The 19,529-nt window shown below is 37.5% G+C and overlaps 1 protein-coding gene across 2 annotated transcripts; it reads left to right on the forward strand.

The window, feature by feature from the left end:
- Nucleotides 1–3,261: 3,261 nt before the first annotated feature.
- On the forward strand, nucleotides 3,262–18,161 carry RCHY1 (ring finger and CHY zinc finger domain containing 1). 2 transcript variants are annotated; one of them, XM_051967113.1, is made up of 9 exons: nucleotides 3,262–3,462; nucleotides 6,706–6,825; nucleotides 7,081–7,196; nucleotides 12,201–12,279; nucleotides 14,357–14,401; nucleotides 14,507–14,565; nucleotides 14,676–14,702; nucleotides 15,991–16,111; nucleotides 17,534–18,161. In XM_051967113.1, the coding sequence occupies exons 1-9, from the start codon at nucleotides 3,358–3,360 to the stop codon at nucleotides 17,672–17,674; spliced, it is 813 nt and encodes a 270-aa protein (XP_051823073.1). In that variant the 5' UTR covers nucleotides 3,262–3,357; the 3' UTR covers nucleotides 17,675–18,161. The 2 variants fall into 2 exon arrangements, with proteins under 2 accessions (XP_051823073.1, XP_051823074.1); XM_051967114.1 differs by lacking the exons at nucleotides 3,262–3,462; nucleotides 6,706–6,825 and having other exon boundaries at nucleotides 7,100–7,192.
- The last annotated feature ends 1,368 nt before the right edge of the window (nucleotides 18,162–19,529 follow it).

Consider the following 19,529-nt stretch of genomic DNA (forward strand, 5'->3'; position numbering starts at 1 on the left):
CATTCTAACTACAGCATAGAGATTTTTTCCTTGCTGTTTGTGTTTTAAATCTTTCCAGGTAACAAAATCTAGCTCACAAAACAAATGTGACACAGACATTCTGCACAGAGATGCAGACACAAACAAAATGACATGATAGAGGACTGTTTAATTTTTGCTAAAAGCTGTAACATTTTGCCAAAAGTCATTTTACAGCATTTCTTTTTTTTCTGGCATCCCAAAGAAGGTGAATGGGTGGTAAGGTTAATTTTTTCAAAAATTTCAAGAATTTCCCAGTCTGGACATCCCTAGTACAGGAAAATTTGCTGAGCATGGAGCCCAGACAAGCCCTCTCCCAATGGCTTGGGGTGTCCTGCTGTAGGATTGTGGGAGAAAAAATGGGGGGCTTACCTTGACAAGGAAGGAGGTCATCAAGCCAGGGGAGACCAGATTCTCCCTATATTGGGCCATCAAATGTTGAGGTTGGGAAAGGGGGATGCCAAAAGTTTGGGGTCACAGACCAGTCTAATGAGGTGTCTCAAAAGAATTTGCAAACTTGAACCCATCTCCAAGTGAAGGGGCAAAGTGTATTGCAATTGTAAAGCCATTACAAGTGGGTTAAATTCCAAAAGAAAGGAGCAGAGTGCTAAGAGAGAGAGGAGACCCCTTTAAGCCAGCTTTCTTTCTATCACTGACCTGCTAATTCTATGGCTCAGAGGTAGAAAAGTGAATTTGATTCTCACTGACCAGATTATCACTGAGCACATTAACAGTCAGCAATGAATTGAGGAATGGTCTAATCAGAATCAGACCAGATTGTTGTTCTTAGATTGGGAATGTGGAAAATTGTAGTGTTCTCTTTTCTAAATATAATTGTTCTATGGGAGCTGGTTTCTGGAGGTGGGGATGGAGGGGCTTCTGGGAGCAGCCTTGGTTTCAGTTCAAATCAATACCATCTCAAATGCAGTCAGCTGTTAAAATACAGTTCTTTATTGTCTCTTCCAAAATAGCCTGGTTAGTTTTCTTAGAGGCCAATCTTCCTCTTTGGTTCCAAGAGCTCAGCTTGTCCTTTGTCTCTTTCAGCTTCAGCCTCCAGCTCCCTCTGAATCTCCAGTTCTACTGACTTCTGACTGAAGCTCGTCCTTTTATATTAGAGGTGTGAACTCAGAAGTTGACCCCTTCCTCCAAGAGTGGGATTGTGGGTTCCTGACTTGTGAATCTCCTGGACTTGTGAACTCTAACGTGTGAACTCTCAAAGGTGTAAACAAGTACATAAACATTGTTTCTATCAACTCCAGTGAGTTCACACCTAGTTTCAAGTTCTGGCCCATAACAGGAAATCCAGAAGATTTAGGATTACTGATTTATTGTTACAACAGAAGCCTCCCCCCCACTAAAATTAGGGTATCTCAACATCATTGCTATATTACATCATTACTGGCACCTAGGATACATTGTTAAATTTCCATAGTGAGCATTTGAACCTTAGTATTTATTGGCAAATGTTATCAATCAGAGTTTGTCTTATTGCTTTTGTTAGATTTAAGAAACATGAAGGAAATTGGAAGCTAGAAATTAGGAGGATCAGGGAACAAGAAAGGAATTCTGTGAAGCAGAAAGAAGGAGGAGAGTCCATTCTGTGTATTGGGGGTGGCCATGAATATATACACAGTTGCAGTGTTGTATGTGTGGAACAGAGAGGAGGTACCATTTGGCTGGATGTGAGCAGGTCAAGGAATATAATATTAACTGATGCTAGAAAGACATATTGGGGTTTTAAAAGATAAACTGAGGAACTAATATTCTATCCTAGAAGCAATAGAGAGTTGATTGAGTAGTGTAATTACATGGTTAGCTCTGTGCTTGAAGAAAATCATTCTGTCAAGTTTGCAGGATTGTTTGGAGGACAAAGATTGGAACACGTCAGAAAGCTGTTGCAATAAATTAGATGAGAAATAGTGAATAGAGGAACTGTTAGAAATACAAGCTTGACACTGAAAATCAGATATCGAGAAAAATTTATTAAATAAGATTCTTAAGGAATCGTCTTAACACTTCTGGCCAGGCAAAAAATCCACTCCCCTTTGCGAAGAGGGAGCCCCTAACACAGAAGTGGGAGAAGCTTTGTACTTGGTAATGTGGCGCAATTCCTTCTTTCAGAGAATGGATTGGTTCGGTTTCTCCGGGTTATAATCTTTCTGATATGCCCAGTACTTCCCCGCCTCATCATACATTCCCGGTTTTCTCAAAACCACAAGATTCTTTCTGATTGGCTGAATCCACCTTCCTTACCTCCCCCCCATTTCTTATTTGCTCAAGGCTTCTATCGATCACTTAATTATCCAGTGAATTTTAACCTTCCTTAGCCTCTCACATTCTGAACCCAGGTGCGGAGAAGAGTATGACTATACTGTAGATATACTTCACTCTAGAAAGCATAGTAAGCACTTAATATATATTTGTCTTTGGAGAATCCTCAGAGTGGTTGTGATTTATTTCTGCACTTTGAGGTGAATTTGATCAATCAACTAGCATTATTAATTAGTTACAAAGATTCAAATAGGTACAGTGTCACCAAAACCTAAAGCAAATGACAATTTCAGGGAGGTAAGTACATAGAGAAGATGATTTTTTTTTTTTTCTTCTAGTAGGGAAGGTTTAAGAGGATAGAAATTCCACGTCCCTCAAGACTAATCTTGAGCAGGCGATGTCACTCCCCATCCCAAACCCCGCCCAGGTATTCTCCCCGCAATTCCTGCTTCAGTCAAAAAAAGGGGGCGGAGCTTCACTGGTTGAGAAACTAGGACCCAAGTCAATTTCGCGTGCAGGCGCTCTCGACAATCTGTCAAGAAAAGGGGACAGGGTTTTCTGATCCTGAGACTTGGGTTGGCTCTTCCGTAGCTGCGCGCAGGATGGTTCTGCTGTTTCAGCTATAGCTTACGCAGAAATACGAAGCTGGGGGCGGGACTTCACATACCTCTAAAGAATGGGATAGGTGGACCGGCTCTCGGTTGCTTTGATTGCAAGTTCACACTTCCAGGGAAGGTGTAAAGTCTTACAAGCAGAATTCTATAGGCGGAGCTAAACAGTTCTTAAAAGTTACACTTCCAGGGGCGGGTTATAAAGTCTTACAGGCAGAATTCTTTAGGCGGAGTGAAACGATTCTTACTACTTCCGCCGAGTCTCCCCGAGAAGCGGAAGTTCGGCTAGCTGGGGCTGGGTCACGTGCCCCGCGGCGCCTCAGCCCGAAGCGGCTGCGCGGCCGGGCCGTAGAGGCAGCTGTGCCCTAGAGTGACCTCGGCAAATTTCTGTCTCCAGTTCCGGCTCCGGCTCCACCGCGGACTCGGATCTGGCGCCGGGCAGGAGGAGGAGTAGGAGATGGCTTCGGCAGAGGTTACGGTAGGGGACGAAGATGGCGGCGGCGGCGGTCGAGTGCCAGGGCGCAGGGGCTGCGAGCATTACGACCGCGGATGCTTCCTCAAGGTAACTACGGCTGGGGGGGAAGGATAGGCGAGTTTGTTCTCCAAATTGCAGGGGAGTGATGTCTGTCGGCGAAGGCTGTCCTTCCTCTTTCTTTCGTTTCCTCCACTTCCCTCAGCCGATTGTGCGATCTGTGCCGGGGAAGGCCCGTGGGATCCCTGATGTTTCAAAACCAAAGTTGGGGGACAGGGATGGAATAATGGTAGCGGCCGGGTGTGGGGGAGCCTAGTTAGTGCAGAGAACGGAGGAAGCGCGAGGTTTGGCAGTGGGGGAGGGCAACGTTGAGCATTTATGAAGCGATTGCTGTGTGCAGGAATGTCAAAAAAGCTCCAGGAGCTCAGTTTTCTAATGGAGGGGTGGTGATGGACACAACAGACAAGACAAATCTGGACAACCAATCTAGACTCTCCCCTCCCCCCCGCAGCGTCTGTCAGTGACACCTTTGTAGCATTTGTGTAACGCTTTAAAGTTTGCTTTACGAATATTGAGGCTTTCCAACCCCCCCCCTCAGCTTTGGAAAGATAGTGTATTATTATTCCCATCATACAGCTGAGGAAACTGAAGCAGGCTAATTCGAAGTGAGTTGCGTTGGGTTACACAACTCGTGAGTGTTTTAGGCCTAGATTGGGACTTACGTGTTCTTGACTTCAGTCTCGTGTACTATTTACTGTGTACTAGCAATGTATTATCTACTAGCCTCAGTGATCGGCATCTTTGTCACCACCATCGTCTTCATCACCTTCATCATCTTGTATAGTTGCCTTTACACAACACTTTAAATTTAGTCTTTGCAAATACATTTGAAAATCTCATTTGATTCTTACAACCTTGGGATGCAGGTGCTGCTATTACAAAAGTGGAAACTGAAGCAAACAAGTAAAAGTGATTTGCCCAGGCTCATACAGGTAGTGAGGGCCTGAGTCTGGGCTTAATGTTCATTCTATCCCAACATAACAAATTCTTCCCCATCATAGAAAGAGCTGCTCTACATATTTCCTTAGATAAAGGTCCTTTTCCTTTCTTTTCCCTTCCTCCCCTCCCTTTTTCTCTCCTTCCCTCCTCCCTCCCTCCCTTCCTTCCTTCCCTCTTTTTTTCCTTCTCTTCTCTTCTCTTCTCTTCTCTTCTCTTCTCTTCTCTTCTCTTCTCTTCTCTTCTCTCTCTTCTCTTCTCTTCTCTTCTCTTCTCTTCTCTTCTCTTCTTCTCTTCTCTTCTCTTCTCTTCTCTTCTCTTCTCTTCTCTTCTCTTCTCTTCTCTTCTCTTCTCTGTCTCTCTCTCACACGCGCACACACACACACAGTACAGTGGTATTGCTGGATAAATGATTATGCATGGTTTTATAGCTTTGAGCATAGTTCCAAATTGATCTCCAGAACACTTGTATCAGTTCACAACTCCTTCAACAGTGCTTTAATGTCTTCATTTTGCCGCAACCCATCCAACATTTGTCATTTTCCTTTTCTATCATATCATTCTTCTAGGGTTTGGGGTGTTATCTCGTGTTTTAATTGCATTTCTCTAATCAATAGTAGTTAAGAACATTTTTTCCACCTGACTATAGATCCTTCTAGGCTCTTTTTTTGATCATAACTGTCAGCCCAATAATTCATAAATAATCTCAACTTGATGTTTCCAGGTCAGCTGTTCTAAGAATATATTTCACATTTTCTATTTTTGTATTCTTTTGGTTTTTTTCTTTAGTGTATTTTTGATGTGTCATGTAGTCATTTGCTTTCACTTGGCCAATTCTACTTTTTAAGGAATTCTTTTCTTTGTTGGGTTTTTGTATCTCTTTTATTTTAGCCTATTTAGCACTTTTTTATGTATCTTTTACCAAGCTATTGATGTTTTTCTTGCATCATTCTCATTTCTTTTTCCATTTTTTCCTCTTTTTTTGAGCTCTTCTAGCAATTCTTTTTTCTGCCTAAGACCAATTCACAGTTTTCTCTGAGGCTTTGGATGTAGCAGTTGACTTTGTTATCTTCTGAATTTGTGTTTTAATCTTCCCTGTCATCAGTAATTTTCTATGATCAGATTTTTTTTTGTTGTTGTATTTGTTCATTTTCACCAGACTATTTCTTGACTTTTAAATTGATTTTGAAGTTTGGCTCTGCTGCCAGGGTGGAAAGGGCACTATCCCAAGCTTGAGTTCTTTGTTCACCTGTTTTCATAGCTGGAAGGAAGGCATCTGTAAGGCAGATTGATTACTCTCCTGGTCTGGTACTGGTCTTTGAGCAACCATAAGCACCATTTTCCGCCCTGGAGCATTATTATTATTACTTATTTATTCTTATTTAGCGCCAGTGTGCTAATCTTCCTCCCTGCCCTAGAACTGTGTATATGGACAATGCAACAGAATCCTGCATTCAGTGCTAGCAAAGGAACCTCTGTAATCATTTTCTGACTAATTGTCCAACTTTTTTATGGTTTTTGTGCTGAGAGAACTTGGAAGCTACTTCTGCTTCTGATGCAGTTGCCCACAGGGCCTGCTGATGGCTTGCCTGGGTGTTGCCTTTGTTGAACAGGGCTTCACTCTTATGCCATTGTGGCAGACCTTTCCTGTTGATCTTCTAAGTTATCTTGGGTTGCAGAATTGTTTCTCTCTATCCATTTGTGGGTTCTGCCACTCTAGAATTTGTTTTGAGGTGTTATTTTAAAGTTGTTTGGAGGGGAATTTGGGAAGGCTTAGGCAAGCCTCTGTTATTTCTTTGCCATCTTGATTCTGTCCCAACCCCTTTCTTAATGGAGTACATTCCAATTAAGGTTTCTGAAATTTTGTTTGTTCTATAATGTGCCCCATTTATTTCATAAGTTAGATCTGTATTAAAGTTGATGTATTTGTTCAGATTTGGAATGGGTTAATCTTATTGAAAGGAGGGAGTCATGTGCAGAAGAAGTTGGGCCTGGATTAGTCCTCCAGCTTGATAAATCTGGAGAGAGCATTGTCACCCCAAAATATAAGAAGTTTAAAAAATTCGACCACCTTTGCTACTGTTTTTTCCAGGGCATATATGGTTCCTAATGACAGAGCATATATTCACTCTGGCCTTAAAAGGTTGGGAAAAGTCCAAGGAAAATGACTAATTTCTCAGGAGTGAGATACGTCCCTCATCTCTAGTTCGAGGGGATTGCCAAAGTCACAGTAGAATTCATTCTTTCTGACTTCCATTGCAGAATGTTGCTTTTCTCATGGGAAGAAAAAAGGAAAATTTTCCGTTAATACATTGAAATCTTTTCTTTTTTGGACAGACTCCCTGCTGTGGTAAACTTTACATCTGCCGCTTATGCCATGATAATAAAGAAGATCATTCCCTGGACCGTTTTAAAGTAAAAGAAGTACAGTGTACAAAATGTGGAAAACTTCAGGATGTAAGGCTTTATTTATGATACATTCCTCTTTTGTAAACATTTTTATCATGAAATGATTTGAAAGTTCTTAAATTATTATGATAATATTTTTGTGTGAAGATGTACTTTTAATCATAAAAGTGGTTTCTATGCAAGTTAAAATTAGTTTAAAAATAGTAATGCACTTTGACAAGACCTAGTAATTTTGGTTATTAGAATTCTATTTCAACATGTTTTGGTAGATTTATTTTAATTATTTATATCATTTCTTCATAGGCTCAAAAGACTTGTGAAGAATGTGGTGCTGTATTTGGAGAATATTATTGTGATATTTGTCATCTGTTTGACAAAGACAAGAAACAATACCATTGTGAGAAATGTGGAATTTGTAGGTACTGTATGTAAATTGGCCCTTCCTCCATTATTTTTAAGGTCATCATTTTAAAAATCCTTAATGTTATTTTAATTTTTTAAACTTCTGCTATAAACAAATTCTTTCAGGCCAAACATTTAAGAAACAACTGAGGTTAAATATTTTCTGTAGTTTTACATTTTTAAATAAAGTATATATGTTTATATTTCTATATCTAGCTGTATAAGAAGCATTAAGAAATAGCTGTTTTTAAAGTGTTTTTATTTCTCACTAAGTATTAAAATAAATATTTAATTTCTGTGTTATTTTTCATAACAGGTTTTAAAAAGCACTGCCTTTTGAATTTGAAAAATAATTAAAACTTAATGTTTTAGAATTCTGATTTAGCACAAAAAGTCATAACATTTTTATCTTAGTAAATAATTAGAATGTCTCTTAGGAATATTAGTTACTTAAATATATAAACAAGTTACTTTTAAGTTTGTTGATATATACTCAAACAATCCAGAAACAGTTCAGACCTTTAAAATGATTGAGCTAATGATGATTGATTTTCTATAACAATAAGGAAAATTACAAAGGGTTTTCTAAGTAATCAAAATGAACCAAATGTAATTGAAGGAATAATTGTTTCCTCAAACTTTTCCGTCCATGGGAGCTGCTATGAATTGAATTAGATCAAACATTTAAGTTTGCCATTTTCCCCATATATTTTCTTTAATTTTAAAACATTGGAAAGTTTTACACATTGGAAAGTGGAACTTAAATCCTCCTTTTCATTGATAACCAAAAAATCTTATAACTAGGAAATTTTGTTTTGGCTGGTAATGTTTTATACATGTAATATGACTTTATAATATTTAGCTACTGTATAGTTATATATTGCAAGGAAGCCGTTAGTATATTTTTTGAACTCTTCAGAGGCTGCATAGTACTTTCTAGAATATCCTAGTAATGACACTTTTTATTCATGCAATTTGATTTTGAATTTTTGGAAAAAGCTACATGAATTTTATAGCTAGGGCAGCTTGGTGTTATAGTGGGTAGAGTGCAGGAGGACCTGAATTCAAACCTGTTCAGCTATTTATTAGCTGTGTGACACCAGGCAGGTCAACTTAGTCCTGTTTTCCTCAGTTTCCTCATTTGTAAAATGAATGGGGAAGGAAATGGCAAACTATTCCAATATCTTTGCCAAGAAATTCTCAAGTGGGATCACAAAGGGTCACTGATGACTAATTGACAACAACAGATATATAAAAAAAATCCAGTAAATACTGTAGTAGATAATCAAGTTGGGCTAATTCTGTTAGAAAATGAGGCCAAATATAAAGTTGTAAAATTGAATTTTCTTAATGCAGCTGTGAAGCTAATTTGCCTTTCTTCAAAAATCATTTTCCAAATTGCTTTAAACATGATTTTGTTGATAAGGATTCCCAAGTAGAATACTTTAAAAAATAACATTTTATATAGTTGCTTCTTGTAAACCTGCTGGTTGTTGTTTTTTCTTACATTTAATTCAACCTGCATATGTTACTTGTAGTTCTTGCAAGAAGAACTTCTCTGGTGAATATAAAACATTTTATGGCCCAAATAATTCCAAGTATCAATTTAGGTGGACTTTTGAGTAGATCATTTGAGGGACCAAGCATCTGTGGAGAATGTGGTTAGAGACCGGAAAGTAGACTAAAGCATGATTGAAGTTAAGTGAGGTACATGCTTAGGGATTCAGCAGAACCATAGGCAGAGACAGCCGCCAAGGTTTGGAGGCAGAGACAGCCTCCAAACCTTGGCGGCAGTCTTCCTATGGCCAGGCAGCTGGTGAAGAGGTGGGCACAGAATCTTAACTATCCCCATGAGTGTTTTTGCTGGTAGTCTTTCAGCTGTTTCTCCCCTCTCCCCGTCCCTTCCCCCCAGCTCCCTTGCAAATGCTCATTTGGTCTTGACCTAGCACATGTTATCAAACCAAGAATGGTTTGTGGTCTCCTAATGATTTAACTGAATGTATTATACAGGTTCTAAGTCTTCCTGTCTCTCATGCCTAGTACATTAACTATTTTACCTTGCTGCCACTATTTCAAGACTAATGCTTTAAATGTTAATACTTGTAGGGTAACCTTGTCTAAAGGGGAAATCAAGTTAGTCTGGTTTGATCTGTTCTTGCTGAGCCATGCCAGTCCCTTGTAATTATAGCTACTTAATCATCTCTTTGTTGAACCATTTTGGAATTTTCCTGGAATTGAAATCAAGCTGGCTTTCCTTCAGTTTGGAGATCCCATTTATCTCTTTTTGTTGTCCTTACCCTCCCTCACTAGCCTAGTTGCTCTCTGAGTTTTAGCAGTGTTGAGTAATTCCTTTTTCTTTTAATATTTCCTTCCCTCTGCAATTATTAGTGAAAAGCAACTTTAACATTTTTAAAAAAATTTTGAATTCCAAAAATCTCTCCTATCCTTCCCTCCTACTCCCATAAAGAAGGCAAGTAATTTGATATAGGTTATACATGGGTAGTCTGCAAAACACATTTCTGTGTAAGTCATTCTGTGAAAGAAAACACTTAAGACTTTAAAAAGAAAGAGAAAATAAAGAAAAAGTATCTTTGATTTGTATTTAGGCTCTACCAGTTCTTTGGAGATGGATAGCACCTTTTATCATAAGGCCTTCATAATTATGCTGAGAGTTTTTATACGACCATATATACTCATGCCCTTTTAGTTTCATCTTCTGCTACCTAGCCTTGCTGCCTTTTATAAATTTCTTTTTGAAATAGAAATTGGTTAGTGCATCCACATTGAACTTTTCTTGGTAAATCCCATTTTTCCCCCCTCATTGACATTTTTTCTCTGAGTCTTTTGAATTTTATTCTTGAACAATATATTTCTTTAGGGCTGATCTCCCTTGAAACATTTTAATCTGTAGAATCTTGCCTATCTTCTCTTTCAACCAATCCTTCTGCTTTCTTGAAATCTAGCCATGTCAGCTTATCCCACATTGCAGTCTCTAGATTAGATAGTTAGTTTGCTATTTCTCTTATCAACTCTCAAATTCTGGGACTGAAAAAATGTAGATAATCTAGAATTGTCTCAGGGCTACCCCAAATATAAAGGAGAAATGGGGAATAAATGGCTGTCAGAGCTAGATAGATGGAGCAAACCATAAAGGTACTTAGGTGGCTTAATGAATAGAGCACTGGGCTTGGAGTCAGGAAGACCTGAGTTCCAATCTGACCTCAAACCCTTATTAGCTGTGTTACCCTGGACAAGTCACTTAACTTCTGTTTGCCCTAATCTGCATGGAAAAGGAAGTGACAGACCATTCCAAAATAATTACCAAGAAAAACCCAAAGACAATATTGGTGTATTATTGCTCACAAGGCAATGTTATAAAGAGTTGGGCATGACTGAATGACAATAACTTAATTGGAAATTGGAAATTACAGCATAAGGGCTGAGGGAATATAGAAATAAGATGACTTGGGGATCAGTAGTGTTGATTTTGTCAACTTTGAGCCAGTTCTTGAAAGGGTCAGTTTTATTTGGGTTCTGTGTGAAGAAGGGCAATAATCAGGGAGATTTTTTTTTCTCCTTTCATCCTTATGAAATGTCTAGAGTGCTATGATCAATTCAGTGATTTACTCACCACGTGTTGTTTGCATATTGCTGATAACAAATGTTAGGTATTAACCAAAGGTCACAATCGGAATTGATTGTGTAAAAAACAGTTTCATCATTATATCAAGCATTGTGTATGAATGAGATTTAGCTTAACATTAAAATTCTAGGTAACTTTAAAAGAGTTCGTTCATATTACCCTATGTTTTCCTTCTTTTCACATAGTACTTAAGAAACATCAGAAGATTTGCAGATGGATTGAGTACAAGCCCTTTATTTTACAATAAAAAAAAAACTGAGGAATGGAAGTGAATGATTTGCCTGTACTTATACAAAAAATTACTTCTCCTTTTACTTTCTTTAAGATTTTAGGTGATATTTCCTATAAGTTTATATAGGAGAAAATTACTTCTTCCCAGAGTCTGGAGCTATCCCTGAGAGAGACATCCCCATTGGGCAGGGAAGCTTACATGTAGCACTAAGCTATCAGTTGTGTTGGAAAAATAAGGAAGTGTTTAACAGAAATTTGGTCTGCTCAGCTGTACAACAAAAACTAAGCCCATGAATGTCTATTGCTCAGATATCAGCAGTCCAGCATTTGAATGGACTTTGAAAGAGCTTTTCCATCAGTATGCCTTTTTGGCATAGACCTGACAGGAAGGGGGAGCCGAGTCCAGAATTGAAAAGGAAGAGTAAATTGATTTGGGGAAAATTGCAGGGTTCTTTTCCTGACCTCTTAGAGCTTTCTATCTCATTTTAAGGGTGCTATTTTACCAGTATTGAGTGTAAGAAATGAAAAAGCAGATATTAAATGCTTTTGATCAGCAGAGTAATGACCCCATTATACCATTCTGACATGCATTTAGTTAATTGGATGCATCACTGTATGTATAAAAGTAAAAGATCATTTATTCTTTGAAGCCTAATAGGAATAATGCATAGTGGAAAAACTATTCTAAAGTATATTATAATTATATATATAATTACAATTTTTAAGTATAGTATAATGAAAACTATGAAAACACTATATAGGAGATGGATTTTGCGTAATAAATACAAGTTCTTGATAGGAAATTACCTTGATACTAGATTTTACATATTGCTTTAAATAGAAATTAGTTTGGGTTTGTTTCAGAAAATAAAATGCCTTTGATCTTAAAGCCTACTGTATTTTGTTTTAAGAAAAGATTGTTGTTCTCTGTTTATATTTGATTTTCTTTATTCTATGGTTAGAATTTTTTTCCTTTGTAATTTAATTTTCATTTCTCAAGGCATATGGCTTTGAAAATTCAGGATTTAAGTTTCCAATTTGAGGTAGAATTTAAGTGATTTTCTTTAATGTGAAAAGGAAATTAATGTGGTAATACTAACCTTAACTTTTTTTTCCCCTTAATCTTCATCTCTCTTTCTTTTATCAGGATTGGTCCAAAGGAAGAATTTTTTCACTGTTCGAAATGTAACCTATGCCTATCCTTGAGTCTCCAAGGGCATCACAAGGTAGGTACAGAAATTGTTTACTTTTGGAGACTTAGCAAATTTTCCAAGTTTTGTATGCACATCTACCAAGATTTTATTATCATATATTAAGAAATAGGGCAAAATCAGAGTAGAAACAAAGATAAATAAGAAGTACCTATTTCTGAAAAAACATCTAGTTGTCAAGATAGTAGAGTAAGCATTAAATTGCTGTAACTTTCCCATATTTACCTCTGGAAAAACATAAAATAGTGCCCCAAAACAAATCCTAAGGCATCAGAACCCACAAAGACAGAGTTAAGCAGTCTTTTAGACCAGGAAATTTGAAATATTGGCAAGAAAGGTCTGTCTCACTTGGTTAAAAAGGAACATAATACAGCACAGAAAACATCCTACCAAACCAGCAATAATCCCTACCTCAGCAAACTAGTAGGAGATCCTAAGTCTAATGCAATGAATCAGGCAAACTCTGACACCAGGACTCCTCCCCATACCTCAGCATAGCCAGGGACACCAGCTTAGAAAACTGCCACATGTATCAGTGTAACCCTGCAGCCACCAGCAGCAGATCACCAGAGTGCTTCAGTGTAGCCCTGAGGAAATACAGAAATACTCCTCAGGATCCTGGGATCCTGGCTCAAGGCCAAGTAAGCTGTCAAATCCCCATGGTCTCCAGCAGTTCCATCTACTCTCCTCAGGTCACTTCACCTCCTCAACCCAAGATTAGCCCTGTGGACCTCAGGGCAACATCTGTACAGCATTAGGTAAAGAGCCAGAGCCTGCCTGAAGTTCCTGGCATGAAAAACTTAACAGAGTGCTCCTTCCACCCTGGAAGCAGAGTTCAAATTCAAAAGAAAGGAAAAAGGGAAAGGCAATTTGATATAGGTTATACATGTGCTACATGCCTACCATTTTAGGAAGTTGAAGGGAAGTAAGAAAAGTTTGGAACTCAAAATTGTCTTGACATGTAATGGGGAAAAAAAATAAAATATTTAAAAACAACAAAAAAGAAAACTTTTAGGGGCCTAATAAAGCAGCTGTCTATACAAGTGACTGCAATACAGAATAGATTATAAGAATATAGAGTTTGGGAATGCATTACACTGACACCTAGAGAGACAAATTCTTTGGGGATGAGGGTAGTAAAATTGGAGAAAGCCATGTTCTAGGTAAGATTCAGAGAATGGGCATATATAAGTTCTAGGGGTGATGAGAGAGAATAAAGAGGCTGTGGTTCGAAAAGGATTGAAAGATATTTCAGGGATGTGCAGAGGCAAGAAACGGGGAGGGGAAGGATAAGGAAGCAGTTCGGTGTGACTTGAATGTGAATAAAGAAGGCATTTAGTGAGAAAAGTGAGTTGGTTGTGGAAGGCCCCAGATGCCTGGCCAAACAAGCTATTTTAATTAGATTGATAAGGAATCTTTGAAGGCCATTGAGGAGTGAAGTGATGTGATCAATGCTGTACATAAAGACAATTGATCTGATTAGAGTACATAGAATGGTTTGGAGGAGGGAAGAATCTGGAAATGAACTGGAGTTAGAGGGTCATAGTAAGAGTCCAGATAAGAGACTGCAGTCACTGAGCTCTATGCCTTTTTAAAGAAAACACTGCATCTGAATCTCCCTAAACTTTCACCCTATTTCAGAGTCCTTGTTACTCTTCAAGTCCCTCACTAGGCTTACTATGACCCTGTACTTTTGGCTCTTTTTCAGCCACATCAAATTGCAATTTGCTAAGATCTTGTCTAAACTCTCTCTTCCCCCCTTTTTCTTCCCCCCCCCCTCCACTTTCCTCTACAATATCTTTCCCATGCATCTCTTCTTTTTAACTCAGTGACCCTTCTTCTCTAGTTCAGATTCTTCACGGGGGTTTTTTCCTTTTGCTTTCTCTCCCTCCTTTTCACTTTTTCCTCTCTCTTTTCTATATGTCTTTGTATATATTTCTTTCTATGTGCAGTTTATATTCCAATTTAGAAAAATCTATTTCCTTCTTGCTCTTATATTAGCCAATAGTTGACCTTTGCTTCTTTAATGGTTCTGAAACACTTTAATCCACTGGTGGCTTAAAAAAATACTTTTGTCTTTGTTTTTAAACAGTGCATTGAGAATGTTTCCAGGCAGAATTGTCCCATATGTTTGGAGGTGAGTTGTGTTTTCTTCCTTCTTGCCTTATTTCCCTTGGCTTTGCCATACTTATGAATCTTTACATTGGATTAGAGCTAACATTAATACTTACTTCCTTTGCAGGACATTCATACATCCCGTGTGGTTGCTCATGTGTTACCATGTGGGCATCTTTTACACAGGTGGGTAAAAGGATTTTTTTTTGTTTTCCTATGAAGTATTAAAGAATAAGTATCTTTGTAAAAATTGAATACATTTTAATTTAATAAAAAATAAATTTATTTTCTTTCAGAACATGCTATGAAGAAATGTTAAAAGAGTGAGTATTATAATTTTGTCAATACTACATTTAGGCAGTTTGATACATCTTGACTCTGTTGGGCTTCTGAGGTGATATTCTACATCTTGAGAGAAAGATCCAGAGATCGACTAGGTTAGGCTATTCCTTTATTTGGTTGGGAAAGGCAAGTCCACAGAGCCCTGGTCAGTTTCCATTCCATCCTTCCAGTGCATTTCATCTCCAAAGACTTCCCCTCACATTAAGATATCCTTGTTTTATTTTTATTTTTTCACATATAGCTGTGGTGCGAGGAGAATGTTAGATTAGGGAACTGTTGGTAGCACTCATGAATTGTTCATGCAGAAAGTTTTCTAAATTTGTTAGGTTACCACAACCTTAGAACTGAAAGGGACTTGCTTAATCGTTAAGAGAGCCGTGACTTTCCTGGGTGGGAGAGTCGGAGGCCTGGTCTCCAATTCCCAGTCTAGGGTTTTCTAGTATCATACACTCTCCGCCAGGTAGGAAGACTTGATGATGAGAAGTAATCACAGACCTGATAAAAATAAATTCTGTATAGGTAGAATACAGATACTTAAATTTGGTACCATGATGTGGAGCTGAGAGGCATTTCAATTGTGAGAAGTTTGAGAATCAGCTTTGTGTGATTAAGATATATTATTTTGTCCTTTTAAAGTTATCGACTGAATAATATAGTAAGTTTTATTACCAAGCGAAAAGAAAGGCAGTGAATAACTCAGGTATTTTGTATTGCAGCCAGGTAACACAGTACTAGAACGAATCAGGAAGCTTTGAGGTCCAATTCAGTGTGAGACTTATACTAACTTTGTGACCCTGTGCAAATCATTTAACTTCTGTTTGCCATAGTTTTCTCATCTTTATACCAGGGAATATAATTGTACCTACGTTGCGGGGTTGTTTTGAGGCTCAAAAGACAGAAGGATTATAAAATGTGTGGTGCCTGGCACATAAGTACTATATAAATGTTAGCTTTTATCATTATTGTTGTTGTTATTATGTAGTTATTTTGCAGAAAAACCAAAATAGTTATTTTCAGAAGACTGAAGAAAGAATAGGATCAAGTTATAGAAAGAAGTACAGCAATGTGAGGAGGAACCTTTATTCTAAAAGTGATTAAGCACCGGAAGAAAGCCGGTTGCAGACTCCCCTATCCTAGGACACCTTTTATGATAGGATAAATATCAGGCAGTTTGTGTATTAGGTGTCCAAAGGCAGTAGGCTGGTCTAGCTTTTGTTAATAGACTCTTCAGATCCTGTGTTGGTAAAATTATTTTTTTCCTTTTTATAGAGGTTACAGGTGTCCATTATGTATGCACTCTGCTCTAGATATGACACGTTATTGGCGACAATTGGATAATGAAGTTGCACAAACTCCAATGCCAACAGAATATCAAAATATGACAGTAGAAGTGAGTATTAAAATCATTCTCAAACTATTAATAACTATTGATAAAAGTCCTCTTGTATCTTCCTTTTCTTCTGAAACAGATGCTTGTGATTCTTTGTGAAGATTACATCATTGCTCAAGATTATTTGCTTTCTGACCTCTTAAAAATCCTTTTCAGAGTAGTCTGACACATCTTGAGATTTTTTATTGATAGAAAATATAAAAAGGGAATAAATGGCAGGATTTTGTCCCCTTTGTCCATAACTTACCTTATTGTTAGGAATAACTGAAATATATGATCTCACTGTGTTTGTTGACTACACTAAAACTATTTTTTGGTAGAACAAAATAGAGCTTTTAAAGCTCTTTCTCTCTCCCCCAAACAGACTCCTTGCATATTTTGAGATATTTTAGGATTTTGTGATACACTTAAGAGTCCTAGCATGAGGATGACACTAGTTCCTCTTCTGCCTCCATCCTGGACTTTGCTGAATGGCTGCAAAATAGAATTGTATGCTTGTGCACAAGGCCTAGAACTTGATTTGGTACAACTAAAGAACAAGCATATCTTGAAAGCCTTCTAAGGTCAGGAAAGACAAATTGATGTGATCAAAGGCACAAACATGTGCTGCCAGATTTGAATGTTCTTTAGAGCTTTATTACTTTTGATTTTTGTTTTGTTTTGTTTTTAGTTGAATTTTTTTTTCTGGTTACTTAAAAAAAATTTCCAAGGTCTTTTTCCAATTGTAATGGATTTCAGCAAGTCATTCCCAGTTTTATTTATTCATCTTTTTTTGGTTCCAAAATTTTGGTGTTTAATGGAGTCTTGACAAGAAACTTCTAAGCTTGATTAAAAAGGAAGCAGGGAAATTTTAATGGCTAAGTGTGAGGATTTTCTGTTAATTTTTCTGTGTAGAGGAAAGACAATACACCAGTCCAAAAAATCATTTTTTAATAGGCTGATGGGATTTTTGTATAACTCAGAGCCAGGGAGACTAGTTCCTTGCCTAGGGCTCTGTATACTGCAGGGCAAGTCCTTTAAACCTCCCATGAGCATCTGTATCTCTGAACCTGTGGCTGTGCAAATGTGCTGCAGTTTTTAGGAGTAAGAGTTGCCTAAGGCATTGAACCTAACTCCCAGAGTCACATGGCCAGGATGTCAGAAGTGGGAACCCATGCCTTAAGCCCAGTAGGCTTCCTGTTCACTCTGTTAATGCACCCTTGCTAGGGTTTAGGCTCATTTTAAAAAAGATAACTAAATGATCATTTATAGATTTAGATTTTCTGAATTCATTATTCTTTGAAATCAATCATTGAGATTTTGGGACTTTTAGTTAAGAAAAATCTTCCAAAAGTTTCTTCAGAATTACATTTGTATATTTCTTGGGGCTCGTGGGAAGAAAATTCTGTCCCTGAACATCTTTTTGATTGTTTTTTGTTACAGATTCTCTGCAATGATTGCAGTGCCCGCTCCACAGTCCAGTTTCATATATTAGGAATGAAGTGTAAAAGCTGCGAGTCCTATAATACTGCTCAAGATGGAGGACGTAGAATTCCTCTAGACAGCAGTGATCAGCCTTGCTAGACTGCCTAGGGCTGCCTCAGAAGATTCATCATTGTTTCTTAAATAGGAGACATTCCTTAGTATCTCGTTGGTATGCTGTCACAGACATTAGTGAGATGTTTGTGGTCATATCACAACATAAACTCCCATTACAGGGACTAGAATTGTCATCAATTTTATTGTGCAAAAAACTGGAGCTCTTCCATTGAGTGGATATTCCTTCACTGTTATTTAGGACTCAGATGACATTCTGCTTTGAAATTGATGTTCATTAGAATGTATAATTTCATTCCACTTCTTCTTAAGCAAAGCTATGCATCCAGAATCTATAAATAGTTCTTAATAGAACTGTGTGTAACATTAAAACTTTTATCTTAAGGGCTGTATTGTAAGACTAGGGTTTATCTTATTGTCTAAATAAACTTTAGAATTTTATAAAGCAGTCCCTTTCGAATGTTATAAATGTGTATTTTACTGTAACATCGAATAAAAAACACTTGGCATAGTCTGTCTTGGAAGTTTTTCTAAGGTCATTTTTTTTTTTTTTTTTTTTTTTTTTTTTTTTTATAATAAATTTTATTTTATTTAATAATAACTTCGCATTGACAGAATCCATGTAAGGTCATTTTCTTAAATCTGGTTACAAATATAATACAGTGTTTAACAAATTCATTTGGGTTCATTTATTCTCTAGGTTTCTTTTTTCAGTAACAACTAGGAGAAATGTTTTATAAAATACATATGCTTCAAGATGCTAAATTTATTAACCTAAGTCCTAGCTTGTGGACTTGCTCTTTGCTGTACTGCTCTTTTAATCTAGCCTCAATGAGGTTATTATTTTATTTGCCATATATCATCTATTCTAAAACTTTTCTTCTTTCCCCTGAAATCCCTCCTCTGCTACCCACATTTGAAATAGACTACCTGAGCCATTATTTCACTGAGTTTGAAGCTATCTGACTTGACTTTCCTTAGCTCCAGTTTCTTTTCTTTTCTTTCTTCTTTTTTTTGCTGAGGCAATTGGGGTTAAGTGACTTGCCCAGGATCACACAGCCAGAAAGTGTTAAGTGTCTGAGGTGAGATTTGAACCAGGATCCTCCTGACTTAAGGGCTGGTGCACTGTACCACCTACCTGCTCCTCCAGCTTCTTTTAAAATTCAATACTACTTGCTTCTCCTCACTCTGGTCATAAAAATATCCTTATTTACTTACACCAAATCCCTATATATCTGTGCTTTTGATCTCATTCTTGTTTACTTTCGGCTGGCCTACTATTGACTCCTATTAGTAAACATGTCAGATATCCCCCATTCTGATGAAGGGATACCTTCATTGATCATTCTAGTTTTCATTCTAATTTCCTTAAAAAGTTGTCTGCTTGATGGCAGTCTCCCCAACTATTGTAATCCAACTTCTGCCCTCCTGTAAGGTGACCAGGGAGCCAAGTCCCAAATGAATGTTACTTCTGTTAGTCATCCTCTTGTCCTACCTGGCTCATATCTATGGCTGGGTAGGCTGTGGATTTGAACTCAAGTCCAAGTTCATTACTGTTTCCATTGCACTGCCTCCAGTTGATTGGAATATAATTTCTTTTTTTTTTTTTATTATAGCTTTTTATTTACAAAATATATGCGTCAGTAGTTTTTCAGCATTGATAATTTCAAAACCTTTTGTTCCAATTTTTCCCTCCTTCCCCTCTCTCCCCCAGATTGCAGGTTGACCAATACATGTTAAATATGTTAAAGTATAAGTTAAATACAATATATGTATACATGTCCTAACAGTTATTTTGCTGCACAAGAAGAATTGGACTTTGAAATAGTGTACTATTTGCCTGTGAAGGAAATCAAAAATGCAGGCGGACAAAAATGGAGGG

The sequence above is a fragment of the Antechinus flavipes genome, chromosome 6, assembly GCF_016432865.1.
Source record: "Antechinus flavipes isolate AdamAnt ecotype Samford, QLD, Australia chromosome 6, AdamAnt_v2, whole genome shotgun sequence".
NCBI classification, from domain to species: Eukaryota; Metazoa; Chordata; class Mammalia; order Dasyuromorphia; family Dasyuridae; genus Antechinus; species Antechinus flavipes.